Source organism: Condylura cristata, unplaced genomic scaffold (assembly GCF_000260355.1).
Source record: "Condylura cristata isolate star-nosed mole 26May11 unplaced genomic scaffold, ConCri1.0 scaffold00007, whole genome shotgun sequence".
Lineage (NCBI taxonomy): Eukaryota > Metazoa > Chordata > Mammalia > Eulipotyphla > Talpidae > Condylura > Condylura cristata.
The window spans coordinates 15,948,380-15,967,911 of record NW_004567108.1 but is presented as its reverse complement, the minus strand read 5'-3'; the positions used below and the strand labels follow the sequence as shown (position 1 = coordinate 15,967,911).

Below are 19,532 nucleotides of genomic sequence, written 5' to 3'. Positions count from 1 at the left end.
TACAATAACAATTATGTCCTTTAGTTGGAAAACCAGCTCATTTAGGGATTTGACTTTTTTATTTCTATTACAATGGCATAGATATATACTTGATGTACCCATGTTTTTTACAACTCAACTCTAAGAGGTATGTTATATACAGTCTGTTAGAAACAGTTGACCATTTTTGGTGTTTCAATGGCTATAATGGAATGATAAGTCTTGGGCTCCAACACATTGAATTTCCAACTTCAGTGGTCAACAGAATCCCCTAGATGAGTTGTTAAAAAACAAATTGCTAGGCACCCTTAGGAATTACAGAGTCAGTGGTTCTGGGAAAGGGCCAAATAATAGTATTTCTAAGAAGTTGCCCAGGTGATGTGGCTGATGCTAGTCAAGAGACCATACTTCAAGAGCCACTGATCTACTAGAAGCATCTACTATTTCAGTTTCATTTCACTTTTACATTTTCCATGTCCTTCCACTTGAATGTCATTGATACTTATAACATTGACATTACATTTATTGCTAAGTGGCCTGAATTAGGAGGTGAAGCCCCAGACCACTACTAACCCTTACATATGGGCAAACCAGTGGAACTAAGGGTGACGTTACTTCTCGATTTTTATTCTACAGAACTCTACTCCTGATGGATACCCCTTCCAGTCAGGAGAATTCTGTATCTGAAACAATCTACATATTATACCTCCCACTCTATTAGAGATATATACTGATATATTTTTCAAAGTCCTATAGTTAAAAACATTTTAATTTGGCACAACTTGCTACTTATAGAGGGTTGAAAGAAGGAAGATATAAACTGTTTTAGGAAGATATAAACTGGCAAATGGGTTGGGGAAAATAAATGATTTGGGAACAAAAAGTACAACTGCAAATGGCAAGAGTCAAGACTTGGAGGGGAGGAGGCTGAGGATTGCTCTAATATGCAAAAAAGAATAGGAATGAATCAAAGAACACCAAAAGCAAGAAATGTAAGATTGAAGAAAGGAGAAAGAAGATGGTCCTTCAAGTTTAGAGATGCTTTAAATAAATTGGTATCAAATGTTTTGTGAAATAAAGAGATAATAAATCAATAGAGTCCACTCCCAATAGCATTGCTTTCAAATATTAATAATTAAACAAGAGAATAAAATGTGAAAATATAAAAACATTAAAATCATGTAACTAAAAATTTGAAAATATAAAGACGTTAAAATCATGTAACCAAAAATTGTGTAATTAAAAACTACCAAAACACCAGCATTTCTATGTAATAGAAAGACTTTTAAAATTTGAGAATTCACCTATTTTAAGTTATTACCATACACAATAGAATTTCAGTAAAGTAAAAGCAAAAACTGTTTGAAAATCACTGGTGTCGCTTAAATAGAGCTGACTGCTTAATTCGGGGTATTGTATTTGTCAGGCTGAAGTGCATACACTTTTAATGAAGGGTGTTGTTAAAGCCTGTGCATTATTATGTCTAAGTCCAATTCCTATTTTTGATGATTCCATGATCCTTCATTTGTTTTGTCAGTCACAATGAGAAAGCAAGGGAAGAATAATCTAAATGGGGAAATTATTCTGCTAGTAAACAAGTGAGAGCTAAGCTAAATTATAACCATTAACATTTTAGCTAAAATTTTTGTCTGTGCTAACTCGCCAAATGGCTCTAGTTATATAAATCCATCATGTCAGAATCAGAGAAGAGTGACATTCTCTTTCAGAATCATGGTTGTGTATCTTCAAATGCCAGAAATAGTGGGATATAGAGAAACAAAGCAAAGGAACAACCAAAAACCAACCCGAGAAATATGACCACAGAATTGAAGCTATAGAGGGGGATGGAGGAAGTTGGGACAGGGGACCCAGTGGTCTATGGTGAGAGACTGTGGGTACTTTGGTGGTGGTGTGATATGGTAACATACATCTAAGGAGTCTGAACCCATTCCCTTAAATCACGTGTCATATTGTAAACCAATATTACCACAATAATAAAAATTTAAAAATAATTCTTAGCACATCATTTTCATAAACAGTGCATACTCTCTGGCTACAAATGCTTTGGAGATTTTTAATGAAAAGTTAAGCAAAGGTATAAACTTTATGACAAAGCTTTTTGAATGTATCCTGGAAAAAGTCAACTGTATCTATTTATAATTGAATTTCAATCTTTAATTACTGGTTGCTATAGCAGCTTTGACTTTAATACAAATTTGGAGGCAGGGATTTTCTTCTACCAAATATCAATTACTTTAAGAATTATATCCCTCTTACTTTACATAAAATGGAAAAGAAAAAACATACAATGAAATTAGGATCAGAAAAGCATACAATTTAAACTAGAAGGTCAAAACTAGGGAGAAATTAAAAGGCAGAGATTAAAATCGAAGTCCTTTCACAGTTTTAAATCTGGCCCATTAATTTAATTTGGTTTCGAAACAGCTAAAATAGAAAAGGAAATGCTGTCACCTAGAGGTGCTGACGACCTACCACCCAGAAGAAGAAAGGGTTTCCTGCCTCTTGATTGCAAATAAAATTCTTTGCTTAGGACTTCACGTAGGGGCTACTGACGTAGCCACATACTGTCCCTTCGAAAAAAATAATGGAAGTTTCACATCCACTGATATGTTACGTTGTGGGCGAAATTGAGGACTTCCTCTCAAAGTTCTTAATGCTTTAAAGCCAAGTCCATGTGGGGTGAGGCCCAAGAAATATGGTGCAGTAGGTAGTTTCTAGTTTCTTGGTAAAATTTGATCCAAGAAGAACACCTATAATATCTAGGATAGGTAGATCTTTTGTATATTAGATATTTTCTAAATTATTCCTAAGTGTCACCTTTCTTGCTAAGAGCTAAGCTGCAGAAAGACTGAGGTTTTATATTCTTTGGTCAGGGCTTATGGCTTGCAAATGTTTGAGAGAAGAATTTCATGAAAACTACTATACAGATCTATTTTTACTGAGATAGTTATAAAATGCAGAATTACATTTCATTGGATCTATCTTTATCTGCAGTACCTTTTCTTTTGAGTGAAGTGTCAACTTTCTTCCCTTTTCCTTCCTGAGAAGATTCTTGTTTAGCAAGTGGGGATTCTAAACAAAATTCAACACATAAGTATCATTGATGATTTTCTTTAGTCACTTGGGCTATATCAGATTATTTCTCATGCATAAACAGTGACATTTGCCAACCACATGAAATGACTCAGGATTTTACTCTGTGTTATAACTAATCTGAAGATAAGTTGTGGATCAAAACTTCTGGACTAATAGCTTGGGTGGTATTATTTTATTTTGTCACACAGATACCTGCAGTCCTCAATTTAATAGCAAGTTTTGGCAAGATTTGATTATAAACTATTCATATAAACTATTCAGTGCAGCTATAGTTGCATAGTATTAAAAGTTAGTCACAAATGCTTTGGAAGAACATTGGCTCAGTTTGGCTTTATTTCATCTGGAATGATCCTTATACATCAAGACACTGGTTTTTGTAACAAGAATTATGCCAACACACTTGGAAGTTAAGCAACCATATTGTTTGAATATGGTGCATTCTCAAAATATGTCTTGACCACACACCTGGTTGTCCAATGACTTCTACTTTTCCATTTGGTGTTGGGTATATTTATCTTGAATTCCTTGGACTCTAGTTCAAAAATATATCAGAAGGGTAGAAGGGGAAAATGCTGCCCCAATAATAAGATAAGATATCCCAAATAATAAATTGGTCCCTTGAAAATATTCATTGCATCCTCATTATTCACCCATTAAGCTCAACCTTGGTTCTGAGCTACAATACCTTTTTTTCATTGAAAAAATGGAGTGGTTTAAATGCTTATAGTGGAGAGGCCCATTTTTAAGCACGTATAAGTGTATTTATACCCTTATATTTAAACATCTCAAATCCAACAACCAATGCTCCATAAAAATAAGACATGGAGTATTAACTTTGAAACTTTGTTAATGTCTATAAAATGATTTTCAACTTCCAAAGGTGACTACCAAACTCAAAAACCAACAAACAAGATCCAAACATTTGAATTAGTTGCTTTTTTTTTTTAAAGAAATCCTAATAATTTTAATAGCCTAAATAAGCTCTAGTTCCTTTAATAAAAATATCTGGGTAACCAACCACCTAACTAGCCCAGAATGTTAGCAGAAGGCAAGAGAGATTAGAAGGTAAAAGCAGAAACCAAATACACTCAACTTACAAAATACTTATCAATTGCTATTGGTAAATCTCATTCTTTTGGGGACAGCATGTAAAAGCACCACTTTTTAAAAATCAATTTCAAAATATGTTCTGAAATCTCATAAAATATTCTTAAGTAGCAGCCTGGACAGTCCAGTTAATATTTCATCACCCTGAGAACTTTGATTTTAAATTAAATTCTAACATTTGGTAGTAGATTGGAAAACAAAGCCTTTCATGGAACATAACTGAAGTTACTCAAATTTCATCAGCAGTACATTTGGAACAAACATAAAATGCAGAACCATTGACAACCCCAAACTATATTTGGACAAAATGACCATTAGTACTTAGTGTACTGTCTTTTTTATCCCATTTCCACTCAGAATTTTCTTTTTCTATTTTTTAAGTAATTCCCTTTTTCCTTTCATCGCAGCTTCTAAAGAAGATTGTAATTGAGTGTTTGAATTGGGAATGTCCAGAGCTCAAGACTTTCAGTTCAAAAAATACTCTCTTTTGAAGCAACTTGTGAATTACTTTCAGAAAAATAAACCAGTATGTGGAAAGGCCCTCCCTACAGTCTCCAATCGGCATCTCGTCAGTGCAAGGGCCAGTGGCCCTGTCCTATCCTGCGGAGGCCCCATGCCCTGTGCTCGCTCCAAGAAGGCCTGTGGCTGGAAGGCAGTAAGTAGGCCTCTAGAGATGGACCCCAGTATACACTGCTAAAGGTCAGGTACTAGCCCTGCACTTGGTGGAAAAAAGAGACAGGGACAAGCACTCTTTGAAGCAATGATAGTTTTATTGTCTTCCAACGCACAGTATTCAAGAATACAACTTGAAAATGGCAAACAAACCACACAGATGTAAGGACTAGCTGTGTCAGAATCGGAAGTAGTCAAGCCTGGTTTCAGGGCCAGGCTCAAGCACAGACAGACTTGCCTGGCAGCAGGCAGAGGGGAGCTGGCTCACGCAAGGCCATGCGCACCTGCACGGCTCTGAGAACTCCCTCCCAGTCCTAAACAGCACTTTAAAGATTTCCACTTTTCCTTCACACCTCCGAATTATTTTTTATTTCTTTTAATTACTCATGAGCTAGTGGGAAGAGGGTGTAAATTTAATTTATGGCTTTGTGTTTATTGTACGAGGCTAAAAATAGATTTTTTTCGAGTGTGAGTATTTTGTCTTTTATTAAACCCCATTTGACTGGGTGGAGTAAAATGATCTTTAATATACTAAAATACGTTAGTATGGCCTCCACATGTATTTGCATAATATAAACCTAATTTTAAAAGGTCATCCCTATCTCACATCTCATTGGGCAGAGAAGTGAGTCACTCAATCATGACACAATGTCAGAGTACCTAGGTAGATCTGTGTAACTGCCTCTCTGTCACATGTAAAGCTGGAACCAGAAGCTAGAGCCCCCTTCACTCCTATCCACAGCACCAGACTGATTCAGACCTTCTACCAATTATTTGCGTACGACCTCTGAGCATCTTACTTTTGCTTAAACTCATAATTACCACTGAACACTAGACACAGGCTTTAGTGGTTAAAGATCTAGAAAGAATTTAAGCTAAGAAATCTTCTCTATACAAACTCTGTATCTATTATAGATTATAAATATGTACGTTCACCCAGGAGGAGGAGCTTGTTTCTATCCTTTTAGGATCACACAGAACTGAAGATGAACATTTACATCTAAATCCTGCTCTCTGAGAAATGCTTTTAGTTTCTTCTACTTGTCAGCAATGGACTATGCTAATCCCTATTTTCTTAAGATGTTCTACACTTTCTATAAACACATATAAGTCTACAATTCAGCAAGCAAGCAGACCTCTGTCCTGTTGGTCTGCTCTAAGTCCCTCCCAGATTTCCCTGAGCCTTTCCTCAGCCCATCTGTGGGCTTCCTCTAAGTGGTAGACCTGGGTATGAGGACGCCTCAATCCGACTACTTAGCACAACACCTGGGCTTGGAGACGAGTTTGCTTTGAGCTAGGAAGGGCTTTTCCACTTCCATCTGAGCAGATACCTTTGCTTCATATGCCCAAAGTCTGAATCTAGATAAACGGACTGCACTATAATTTATAATTCTTTTCTAAGCCAAAATAAGGAACTAGCAAACAGGGTATAAATCGTTGTGTCAGTCACCTGATGGTTTTTCCTTCAGAGCAGGAGTCTTTGTTTGTGGAGGCTGAGGAGGGATTTCCTTCTCTTTTTCTGGTTCAGAAGGAGCAGAAGGAGCAGGTGGAGCCTCAGCCTGGACAACTTTCAGCTCAGCTTCCTTTTCTTCTAATTTCTTTTTAACTTCAAGAGGATGACAAGAATAGGCCTTATTAAGGAATGTAGACGTCCGCTATTTCACTTAAACTAAGATAATCTTAAATTATGCAACTTGCTTTATTGATTTTAGACTAACTTTGTATTTTAGGGCTCTTCCTTAAACCAACCAGTCCTTAAAACTAAGATTCTGGGCCCTCCCTGGTGGCACAATAGGTTGAAACTCAGCACTAAAGCTACCGAAGCCACTGCAACACAAGTTCAATCCCAGGCCAGGGGGTGACCCAAATAGCATGGCAGACCTCTCCCGACCCTCCTGCTGCTCCCCTCAGCAGATTGTATTCAGTCAATCTGCCTGTTCTGCTCCCTACTCTGTTTTTGGTGAACCCTCTCACTCTTGCATCAAAGTTCTTTATTTATAAATAAATAAATCTTAAAAACAAACAAACAAAAACAATTAAGATTCCAAGCCCTTCTGCTTGGTTAGACAAACCATTTCAACACCACATTGGTATGAGGGGTGGTACTGGGTCTGGGGATGGGGTGTGTGTATGTGTGTAGCAGGTAGAAAGGCTCATAAAGGGGTCCCAGATGTCAATGTAACAATGTACAGGTAGACAAGATAGTCGAGGAGGAAAATAAAGGATTATTTTAAAATTCCCAGTGTGAAAAAGAAAATGTAAAGAGAAGGGAGTGGAAGAAAGGCAGGCGGGGTGGGAGGAAATGGAAGGGCAGCACCGACTTCTGAGTAAACCACATGGAGCTCTTTGCAGCGTGCTTAGAGCACGGTTTGTGCAGCGCCAATTCACTGAACCTGAATCGAGCCTTAAAGAAAGGAAGAGCCAGAACAACCAGGAAAAACTACACTGTTACTGCCCAGGCTAAGATCAACATAATAAAGATCACTAAGCGCATTTGTGGTTGCCGGGGACACAACAGTTAATGAGAGAGAAAAGGCGCGCCCTGTGCAGCTGCTGTAGTGCTGGGAGGCACACACAAACACAGTGAATAATTGATACACAGAAGAGGTTGGAAGATAAATGCCGTGGAGAAAATAAACAGAAAGAGGACAGGAGTGCTTTGGCGTATTTGGTGTCTTGGCGTGCGAGCAGGGGCGTCAACTGACATGCTGACATTTGAGCAAAGACTTGTGGAGACTGGGGGTGTCTAGTGGATAGCTGAGGAAGGAATGTCTCTGGCAGAGGGCACAGGCAGCTCAGGCCCTTGGGGAAAAGCAAGCCTGGGTGTGGTTTTCTAGGTTACATTATTATTAAGGCCCTCGCTCGGTCTTTCAGGGTTCAGGCTCACACTTCCCGGATGCCCTCTTATCCCCTGGCCTTCTCAGCTCTCCAAGCTGAAATGGCCACACTTTGATTGGCTGTTCCACTGGCCATGACTGCTTGTGCCCACTTCTTTGTATAATATTTCTTGTACTCTTAGATTATTCTTTTTAATGCAGCAATGAAGGGGATCCCATTGTTTTTTTCTTCTTCTTCAAGATTTTATTTATTTATGCATACAGCAATGGGGTACAGGACAGAGGTGCAGGGGTGGCGAGAGGATTCACCAGAAACAGAATGGGAAGCAGAACAGGCAGATCAACAAAGAACACTGCTGAGGGGAGCAGCGGGTGAGACAAGAGAGATCTGCTGTGCCATGTGGGTCACCTCCGGGGCGGGATCAAACTCGCACTGAAGCAGCCACAGCCTGGCTTAGCTTCACAGTGTAGCTCCGACCCTCTGTCCCACCAGGGAGGGCTGAGGATCTCACTCTTATTAGATATTTTTCTCAAAATAAAAATTTAGTTTTTTCCAACTGTAAAATTAATACACATTTATTACTTTAAAGAACTACCAGTTTAGAAATTAAGCAGAAAGGAAATTGCTTATATCTTTTATCCTTTTCCTTCCCTCACCATCAAGTACTGCACACAGTACCAGACCATATACACACATCAACTTGTACACACACAAATTTGAAAACAAAAATAGAACTCTTTTAAATATAACCTGTTTCTTAAATATACCTTGCTACATAAGTAAGCAGTATATGATGGTTATTTTTTTTTACATCAGAATATACATAGCATTATATCATTTTTTAAAAATTTGTTAATTTGGATCACCCTGGTGAAGCAAGAGGTTAAGTCTCACCACTATGAAGCTATCAGCAGCCACTGCAGCAGGAGTTCCATCCCAGCCAGGGAGGTGAACCACAGGGCACAGCAGACCTCTCCTGTCTTACCCGCTGCTCCCCTCAGCAGTGTATCTCAGATCTGACAGTTCTGCTCCCTACACTTCCTGTGGTGAATCTCTCAATCCCCACAGCTCTGGCCCATATCCCAATTCTTATATGCACAAATAAATAAAAATAAAACTTAAAAAAAAAAACGGTTACTATCAATCAGGATATTTAATATAGAGTACTGGCTAGGTACTGCTTTGAGGATAAAATATTTATTAAAATAATTAACTTATTGGAATATAAACTTGAAATAAGTGTCAGCTGAACTTGTTAATGTAATCAGCTCTTAGAATATAAGATCTTAGATAAAAATTAAATCCAATTTTCCTTTTATTAGTTTACTCTTATGTGACATGGTGAGGATTACAAGATCACAATAAAAGCACTTTAATACACTGTTCCCTAACTGTTCATTAACATTGTCGGCAGTTGGGTGGAAGTGAAGAGTGTTCTAGTGAGTCTTACAATTGGCAAACACAAGATGATTTAAACTTGTAGAATTTTGAAGCCACAGCTTAGGATCAGTTTGGTTTTCCTACCCAACGGAGTCTATAAAACAAGCAAAGGAGATTTCCTTCCTCTTCCTCTCACCCTAATTTCTGACTATCAGATAAGTAAGTTTCTCAAATAATATACAGATTTGTTTCATTTTGTCTGAACACTTGACATTTGTGCTTTTTGGAAGCAAGCATTTGAATGTGGGGCTTGTCTTTTCTAGGCTTAACCCTATATGCTATTGTGGTGTTCATTAACTGACACATTATGTTAGTTAGGTAGGAGAACACATGATTAGGCAGGTTTAGAACATGTGTGATATTATTAACGTTGATCATTTATTTTATTACACTAAAAAACTGTAGTTGCTAATGTATCTAAGGATGATTGATAAACAAAAGGGAAAGATTGCTTTCTCAAATCACTTCTAAAAATATAAGGTCACAACTGAAGTCTGATACTGGCAGTGTCTTAATGATCCTAAGATTGCTTTCAGTAATAAATACCAATAATATGATAAAAAGGTAATAGACAATTATTACTGGTTGGGTGAAAGAGAAAGGAGGTAAGAATGGTTTCATGTGGGTGAGGTATTAGCCAGACAAAAGCTCATAAATAAGTAGTCAATAATCACTAAATTCATATTAGCACAGGAAGATTTGGAAGGAAATAAACATCCCTGAGAACAAGGAGGCTTAATTTTTAACCTAAAAGGAGAATTCACACACTGTTTGCTAATGATGATGGTTAACAGAATGAAATAATTACCTTTCTCACAACACCTTTATATTTGGCTAACTTTAAACTTTCCTCCTTTTTTTGTATGAAAACAATGCTTTCAGCAAGATGGCCTCTTTTCATTAAGATAAAGATAACTCTTTTATTAGAAACATGCAGCACAGAGCTAAAATAAGAATTGAAAAAAAAAACTTGCAGATAATATAATTCAAATAAAAAAAGAACTCTTTACAACCATGCTTTAATTTCCTCCTAAACCCATTAAAATAACACATTTTAATGACAATGTTAAAAATTATAAAGAAATATAATTACCTCTATTCACTTTTTTCACTGTTTCAGTCATAAACATTTCTTTTACTTTTTGGTATAAAGACTCTTTATCTACTTCAGCATTGATTTTTATCAAAATATTTTCTGGCTCTGAGAACCATTTCTCTAATGAAGGCCAGTTGTCCAAGAAGCCTATAATTCTGCAAAGTGAAAAATACTTTATAAATATATACTGATTCAAATATTTGAGTAACCTTAAGCATATTTTATCTGACATACAGAATGAATAAAAAAGTTCCCAGTATAAAAAGCAAACTGGAAATCTACAGGCATTGGAATATTACTCACCTTAAAGAAAAAATTACGTAATGCCATCCAGACATAATTCTTGAGATATTTGAAAGTGTAAAAGATATGATTAATATCATATCAGGAAACCTTTAGTGTAAGTTCATTCCTTTTGTGAAAATCTAAGGAAATATAACCTAAGCTCAAAAGAATAACTCTAAGCATGTTTCTACAGATATTGAAGAGATACTTGAATAAGGTTATATGGCTCAGATATATTTGCTTTATACAAAAATCTTTTTGAAATTATTCTGCAGACCTTCTTATCTTCCCTGAGAGAAGGTAGGCTTAATTGGGACTCAAATTACTCTTACCTGGATTACTTCATATTTTTAACTTCTCAAGCTTTCATTAAATTGTCTAATCTTATCTAAATTTTCTTTTTTCAATGAACAAATATAACCAACAGAATGGGGGAGTTTTTAAGTATAATTTTAAAACTGTACCATTAGAGTTCTATTCCATAGTCTCATGCCTAACTCTTTAAGATCAACAACTTCCATTGACATTTGTTGAATGAGGGCTGAATTTGGATTCCATGTGATGCTCTTGTATGTCCATGTAGCCATGAGGCAGGAAATACCTGATTTAGTCCTTCTCTTCACAGACTATGATGGCTTGTGCTCTGAATATGAAAGCTAGCATATAACCATTTCACTCAATGTCAAAGCTACTTTCTTTTGTTTTTCCTGTAAAAGACTGAGTGCTAAGAAATACATTTTTTTTTCTAGATCTGATGATTCCAAAGTGACTAATCATTAGTCTGTTCAGTGGGCAAGAAAGAAGACAGACACTGCATTTTAAACTAACCTATGCTGTATTTGGGCTCTTAAATTCTCATCTTCATCTGTATTTTCACTTTCAGCAGCTACACGTTGATAGATATCTTCATGAGCAGTCTCATTTAAAAATGTTTCAGCTAGGATAAGAAAATTAATTAATTAGATCATGTGCTAAACCAAGCCGAAGTTGCAAAGTATCAGCATTGCTCAAAAGTGCTGATACTAGAAAGTCCAATAATTCTGGTCCTGCAGGTGGTTGAACATTACTTAAAATATTTGAACAACATATTTCCAAAATGTGGTTTTGGTATCTCAGAATTCAAATTTTCCTTGGACATTAGGATAAATGAGGAAAACCCTAATTTTAAAGAGGAACAATAGTGCTAATGTAGAGGACTTCAGGCTTGAAAGAGGTGGGGCTGAAAAGAAGGTAGTGATCATGAGTAACTGGTAAAAAACTGGAAAGCCAACACAATGATGTAAAAGTTAAGAGTGACATAAAAGGGGCTCTCCCTGGTGGCCCAATGGGCTAAAGCACTGAGTTAACAAGCTCTCAGAAGCCACCTCAGCATGGGTTCCCCAGTCAGGGAGCAGACCCACATGACGCACCAGACCTCTCCTGACCCACCTGCTGCTCCCCTCAGCAGTGTATTTTGTCAGCCACTCTGTCTCTGGTGAATCCTCTCACCCACCACAAATCTGGCCTGTACCCCACTTCTGTAAGCATGAATAAATAAATCTTAAAAAAAAAAGTGACATAATAGGCAGGTCCTGAAATTAACAATGCATAAAAATTATTTATAGATATAATGGAAAGTTTATTCTACATATATATAGAATAGGATATACAAAGAAAAATATAACAGAATATTTTTTCTTTGTAATAGTATTATTGAGGATCATTTTTCTTTCTGGTCTTTGTGATCTTTCCTTGTAGAACAAGCATACAGGAATCAACCACAAGAGAACAAACACAAACACAAAATCTCAAGAGCTCTGATTGAAGCCTATTTTGGAATAATGGTACAAAGTCCAGAATACTCCTGACCTTAAAAGCAAATGGAAAATCATAAAGAGGAAAGAAAGCCTTGAACTAGATTAAAAAGAATTAGAATTAGGCAGTCAATGCAAGAGAACATTGAAGTGTGAATTAATAGTATTAAAAAAATGAAGGACTCTCTCAGGATAGAGTAATCAATTGTTCTCCATTTACATTTATGATAGAAAAAGAGAAAATGGATTTAAAACATAGAATGATGCTTTTAGGTTATTTATGAAACCCAAAGTTACTGACATCAGAATGGGTAATTGAAGAAGATAGTGGGTGCTCTTCTTGGGAGAGACTGCATGCACCTTCTTGGGCACGCTAGCTCATACCGATCACGAGCTTCCGCACAGAAGGAGACGCGGCTCTCTCTCAGGCTCCACTCGGACTCCGGCCCCTCCTCCCTCTCTCTCCTCTTTTGCTACGCAACCACGGCCACGTAAGGGATTTTGTGATCACCCAGAGTGGACTCCACCCTGCAAGGCTGCAAGACTTTAAGATTATACTTAGACTGACAAACATCTCTGATGAAAAATATATAATCTTGTGGCAGGTGAGTTTACTAATTCCTTGGGTTTAGTATCTCAGTTTTAATATCATTCAGTGACTTCATATAAAGTCCTTCCTATAGATTCACCTCTTTCTAACATAAGGAGAGGAAATTAATTTAACTTCCCATCATAAAATCACCATGGCTTTCCTTTCTTCCAGAGAAGCTTCTTGAGAGTTATGGCCAAACTCCTCATGTCGTTACCATCATCAGTGATGTCAAGACCAATGGACAGGTTTCAGTCCTTACCTTACTCAATTTCTCTGCAGCATCTGTTGAAGAGGCTTAGCACACAACTCTTGAATGTTTTTACTTGTATTACATGAATTTATATTCACAGTGAAACTTGTAAAGTAGGATTGATATTCCATAGTTAGCCCCAAGTTGTATATGTGGCAGAGATTAAGTGTATGGGGCAGCGAAGGATTTGATTCCTGTCAATTTGATTCAAGACAGATTCTGGTCTTCTTTTCAGTTTCTAAACTGTTTATTGACTTTTATCTGCTTAAAAGAATGTATACACTGTGCTGTGAAGCATTATGAGAAAAGAAACAGTTTTCCTATAACAATACAATGCAATGATGTGCCTTTAGCCAGATCAGACACCTCATACCTTGCAAAAATGTGTACTTTTACTTACAAGTATTTTAATTTGTGGGGAAAGCAGTATTTTTGTTTGATGATGAAAGCAATGAAATAAATGATGAATTCTGGCAAGGATATTCAGTCCCACCGTGTGAGGACTTGCTCTTCAAAGTTACTACAATCCAAGAGTAGAGATTACTTGTTTGTTGCACAACTGCAGTTTACATGGTTATGGCTTTACTAGGGTGCTAGACAATTATGACAAGCTCCTTTAGGTAGGTCCTTCCTCTGAGTCAGGGGAGATGTCAAGCTGATGAAGGGTTCGGTGAGATGCTTGCAGTGGGCATGGAATTCTTCACCAGCGCCAGTTATGGCCTGCAGTGGCTAGCACTGATAGCCGAAGCAGAAGCCAACTGTGATCTGCTATATAATTCACTGGAAGGTTGAATTATTATTATCCATTTAGAACTATAAATGGGAATATTCACCAATTCAAAAAAAAAGCCATAAAGAACTTTGAATTATAGTAATAGATTATCAAGAAAAGGAAAGAAAGGAATTCAGCTTACCCATGATGTCACTCATGCGATTCAGTGAGGAGTTATCTGAAATATCTAATAATGCAACAAAATCAAATGCAGAAGGAGGAACAGGAACTTCTTTGGAAACTGTAGTGTCAATGGCCAAGGTGGGTGTTTGTGCTTTCGAGCCTTCCAGTTCTAGGAGGCTTCTGTTGTAGCCTGTGAGAACTTCCTCTAGGAGCTTGGCTTGGTTCAGGGTCATAGGGAAGCCATCCAGGATCCAGCCTTGATCCACAGGTATATTTCTAAATGAAGGGCATTTGGAAGAAGACAAACTTAATATTTTGATAGACACAAGTACTTTGGATATAGCCTACAACTTTGACTTTTCTTTTCAATTCTACAAAACCTCCTCCTGCATGAATTTTATTACTTCGCAATTAAAATCAGTTACTGATGCCCACACTCACTCACTTCTTGCTTAAAAATTCTTCTGTAGGTCTGTACTGTCCAAATCTACTCTGGCGGCCTTCATTTGATCATTTGGTATTTAAAACCTACAGGCCACAACTTCCTCCCCTGTAATGACTTATTTCTCATGATTGTGAACTATCTCCTTCAACAAACTGATATCCTGACTGTTTTGGGAGCATGCACTGCACCTTACAGCTTGTGTTCACAGATTATTGCTCCTCTGAATCTGCACCATCGTCTACAAGCAGAATAACATCACATCTGTCACAGGGTGCTCGTTGGATGAACAGAATGGATGCATTTTAAGGACCTAGCACATTGTGGGTATTCACATCCCCAACCTGCAGACTCCCCACTCAGTCCAGCATGGAGCCCTGCGGCCTGATCTGGGCTCTGGCTCCTATTCACTTGGCCCCACCACTACAAGATCATACTTCTTGATATGGAAAAATTGTGGTGCGACTTTTTTTTTTTAAAGATTTATTTATTTGTGCATACAGAACTGGGGTACAGGCCAGAGGAGCAGGGGCAGTGAGAGGATTCACCAGAGACAGAGTGGGGAGCAGAACAGGCAGATCAACAAAGTACACTGCCGAGGGGAGCAGCAGGTGGGTCAGGAGAGGTCTGCCGTGCCTTGTGGGTCACCTCCAGGGTGGGGATCGAACTAGAACTGAAGTGGCTGTGGCTCGCTTGCAGTGAGTGCTGCCTCCTAACCTGTTGCACCACCAGAAAGGGCTCAATAGTGCAACTTCTTATGCTCATTTAGATTCAAGTTACTGCAGACTTAGCGCCATTACTTTGGTCTGCTCTTATGATTTGCACGCAGGGCAACTTCCACTATAAAGAATGGCCACTCTAAGAATCATTATCTTAGCTCTAATTTACAGTGGAAAAACAACTCGGTAAGAACATAGGCTCTGTCTTTGCTCTTCTGAGCTCTAAAGTTATGCACAACTAAGATGTTAGTTTTTGTACTGAAAGGTATGAAGGCTACAAGGTCCTATAATAGTCTTATTTTTTTCTTTTTCATTTTTCCCCATTACCACCCCTTCTATCACTTTGGCCGTTTCTTCTTGGCCCTCTTTCCTGACCTCAGAAATCTCACTTTGCTTATTACATTTTACAGTTTTTATAACTATTTTGATTTGCTGCACCGTCTACCATGTAGCTACCCAATATTTATTTCTGTCCTTCTGATTTGTTTTATTATACCTAACTACTTTCATTTTGCTGTCAATGGCAGCATTTTTTCTTTCTAAAAGTTAGGACTTTCTTTCTGAGTAAGGATGTGGGTCTCTGCTGGAGGATGTGGCAAGACAGGATGAGGCGGCGACTGCATTTCAGAGAGGCTTCATTACTTGCTTGGCCACAGCTGCAAATGACCCAAATCCAGCGATCTTTTCACACTATCAGACAAACATCGCTTCCACCTCTTTAGTCTATGAAACATAGGGAAAGGCCACAGTTTTCTTGAAATACCTTGTCCAGAACTTGGCAAAGCATTCTGTGTAGAATAGGTTTGATGATTACTCAGATGGGGAAGAGGAGTTTCTCCCAAAGAGTGTGGGCAACCTCTCCTGCCACCCCAGTCTCAGGTGCTACTTCAGAGGGTGATTTGTGCCAGGGAAGAACAGCAGGCAATGGGAGTGAGGAGACTTGGCCTTCGACTCTGGCTAGACGCTAGCCTGATACCAATTGCACTGCCTTAGTAAACCCTGTGTGCCTTCCCTTTCTCATTGAAAGAAGATGGATTTGTATTACATGAAAGGATTTCCAAAGGAAACTTTTGGATTCTTTTTGTCATCTTTCTCAGTTTTACTTCTTTATGATACAGGTCCATTGAACCCCTACAGCGCCTTTCAATTTGTCCCTTTTCTGAACTACAAAGGACGCTTGAAGAGAAGCTTTCATCCTTAGAAAGGAGGAAGGGAGAGATTATAAAATTATAACCTGCTTGGTTTTTTCCTTGCCTGTGGGTCTTGGGGGCTGTGGGAGGATAATGGAATGCTGAGGGTGGGGTGTAGACCTTCCAGTGAAAGCAAAGCTAAGACTTGCTTTATATCTGATGCTTTGCGTATCAGTTTCTTCCAACGAGGAGCCCCATGGCTAACACAGGTTTTATGTCAGTTCTGAGAAATGTTACACTAGAAGAATGAGATTCCTTCCAGCTCTGTGGGCTGATTTCTTTAGTGTTACACTCAAAAGAGCAATTGTCCAGGACACATCACAACTGAGAGCGGCTTAAATCTTTAATGAGCCCTCTTAAGAAACACCAAGGTGGAATCTATTCTGGTGCATAATATAATTCATCTAAAGCATCCTTTCCTCACCTGCAGGCCTTAGCATTTCTCACCCTGTACAGCTACCCCAATTCTATTTCCTCATCGTGTCTAAACTTCCAAACCTTTGTCACAGGAAACTTTTAAATTCTTTTTTCCATGTTGTTTAGTCTTCTTTATTATATAGACCTATCAAGCCCCTAGAGCATCTTTCTATTACTCCCTTTTCTGGATGGCTAAGGAGAAGCTTTCATCCTTAGAAAGGAGGAAGGGAGAGATTATAAAATTATAACCTGTTTGACTTTTCCGCTTTCTGCTTTATTACATATCAGTTCAATGCTATGCATGTAATTCTTGCCTGTGCAACCTCCATTTTCTCACCGATTCCCTACCCAGCACTGCTAAGCCTTTGGACCGCTGGCTGACCCCCTCTTCCTGCAACAGAAGATGGGGAAGGACATTGGCCCATGACCACAGTTAGGGTCTCTCCCATCCATAATCTGTCCTTTTCTCTTCCAAGTATCTGATCTCTCCTTGAATTACCCACATAGGATAGAACCTGACCTGAACTCACAACTGGGTAGATAAAGTCAACGTTGTTACAAGTGTGTGTGTGTGTCAGTGTGTAAACTACAGACATCAAATCAAAAAATAAATGTTAACCTTGCTGGCTGTACATGTTCTTACATAGATGAACTGCATTCATTAGATATTAAAACTAAAAAATAGTTCTAAATTATTCTTCATATGATAACATTTTTTGACCTGATAAAGAATATATGAGATATATACAAGAACATATAAAGACCATATGAGACATATACCAAAAAGAGAAAAGTAATACATACTTGATAGCATTTACCATGATGCTAATTAGCAATGTATCAGGGATGCTCTTTCCTTTCTTCAGCAATTTTTCTGATTTTGCACCAAGCTGAGCACGCAGAGTGAGCTGTGAATGTAAACAATAGTGAAAGCCAGATTCCAAATATTTGGAGGGGGAACAAAAAAAGGAGCTGTTCATGTACTGGAGAAAACACTAAGCATTTAACACAATTCTTAAGTTGCCCAAGCATGGCAGGAAAATGTGTGTGAAGTTTTGAGGTTCCTTCTCTGTGACTCCCTCCTTCTCCAAGATTATTCATTTTGCCTTTAATTTAAGCAGGCCAACCATCCCCAGACTTCATCATCTAGTATCTTTTTTTTTTTAAGATTTATTTATTTATGCACACAAAATGGGTTCAGGCCAGAAGTGCAGGGGCAGTAAGAGGATTCACCAGAGACAGAGTGGGGAGCAGAACAGGCAGATTTATGAAGTACACTGCTGAGGGGAGCAGCGGGCAGGTCAGGAGAGGTCTCCCGGGCCATGTGGGTCATCCCTGGGGTGGAGATCGAACTCATGCTGCAGTGGCTTAGCTTCTCAATGCTGTGCTTTAACCTGCTGCGCCACAAGGGAGAGTCCGTCGTCTAGTATCTTTAAGTCAACATGATTGAGGTTTCCACTCAAGCTCTGCCACTGTGCCCAGCAAGTGGGGCGAGTGCTGGGCTGGGGGAGCTGGACAGACACCAGTCTTGCCCAGGAAAGTTCTGCCCATGGTAAGATTCCATCCATTTTCTAACTGGTGTTTTTCTGCTTGTGTGTCTGCTGCTTTGTTTTTTTGGCCACCTGTGTTTGGTCCTCAAATAATTAGCTTTCTATTTTGTCCAACATTTGTTTATATCTAGTATTATCTGTGAGAGGGAGGGCCTGTCCAGCTCAGCTACTCTAAATCCACAGGCTTTTACTAGTACGTATTCTCATCCATCAGAGTGACGACAAGTCAAGTGGCAGTACATCTCTACTCAAACCCTGTGAAGACCTCCTTCATCACACCAGTCATCCTAATCCTTGCCTCCTGGTTGAAGTGGCTCTTGCCCATCAGCTCAACTTTCGAGCCTCACCTTCACTGCTCCCACACCCAGCTCTTCTCATTGTATGACGTGCTTCCCTAGATCCAGATGGCTCAACTGCCTCTCAACCTGCCTAAATGTCACTTTCTCAAGGAGGTGTATACTGTTGAATACACAACTGTCCTGCTGCCCCTGTTCTTGACCCCCCACCACTGTGATCACCTTCCTCCATTTTTTCTTCTTCTGGTATCATCTAATAGATCATGCAAAATATTCATTTATGTGTCTATGGTTGATTTTTGTGCTTTTCCTGGTCCACTGACATACCCCAGTAATTACAGTCATGTGTCTCTTAATGGCACTCAGCCAACAATGGGCTGCATAGACCATGGGGATCCCTGAGTTACTAGTGTCATATTTAATCTTACACAGTGCATTTTACTCCACCTTTTCTATGTCTAGGTATGTTAAGATACACAAATACCATTGTTTTACCATTGTCCATAGCATTTAGTACAGTAACACTGTAAACATGTGTAAAGTCTGGAGGTAACAGGCCATCTTAACATCACTGTTGGTAAGTGGTAGAGGAGGGCACTATTGTGTGGAATTCGAGGACTTGACTAGGCTTGAACATGGATGTTTGGGGATTTGTAATGCAATCAATGTAAACCTAAAACATATACTTAGTCTTTCTGCTAAGTTATAGTTCAAACACACATCATAAAAATCATTACCACTTCCTGTAAGCCCATTTCCTTCTCCATCAGCAGCTTTGAAATTTAAAATACCATAAAATTGCTTTCAATAATGAAAGGCATAATAAAAATGATAAAAATAAAGAAAATTAAATC

The 19,532-nt window shown here is 38.5% G+C and overlaps 1 protein-coding gene across 1 annotated transcript in view; it reads right to left on the bottom strand.

The window, feature by feature from the left end:
• SPEF2 (sperm flagellar 2) overlaps positions 1 to 19,532 on the bottom strand; it is a 125,749-nt gene that overhangs the window by 59,776 nt on the left and 46,441 nt on the right. The window contains exons 12-17 of the mRNA XM_012721753.1: positions 17,637 to 17,740; positions 14,084 to 14,340; positions 11,363 to 11,471; positions 10,247 to 10,404; positions 6,326 to 6,481; positions 2,998 to 3,072 (exon numbers count right to left, since the gene is read on the bottom strand). Of these exons, the coding sequence (XP_012577207.1) occupies positions 2,998 to 3,072; positions 6,326 to 6,481; positions 10,247 to 10,404; positions 11,363 to 11,471; positions 14,084 to 14,340; positions 17,637 to 17,740 (859 nt within the window). The remainder of the gene's footprint in view (positions 1 to 2,997; positions 3,073 to 6,325; positions 6,482 to 10,246; positions 10,405 to 11,362; positions 11,472 to 14,083; positions 14,341 to 17,636; positions 17,741 to 19,532) is intronic.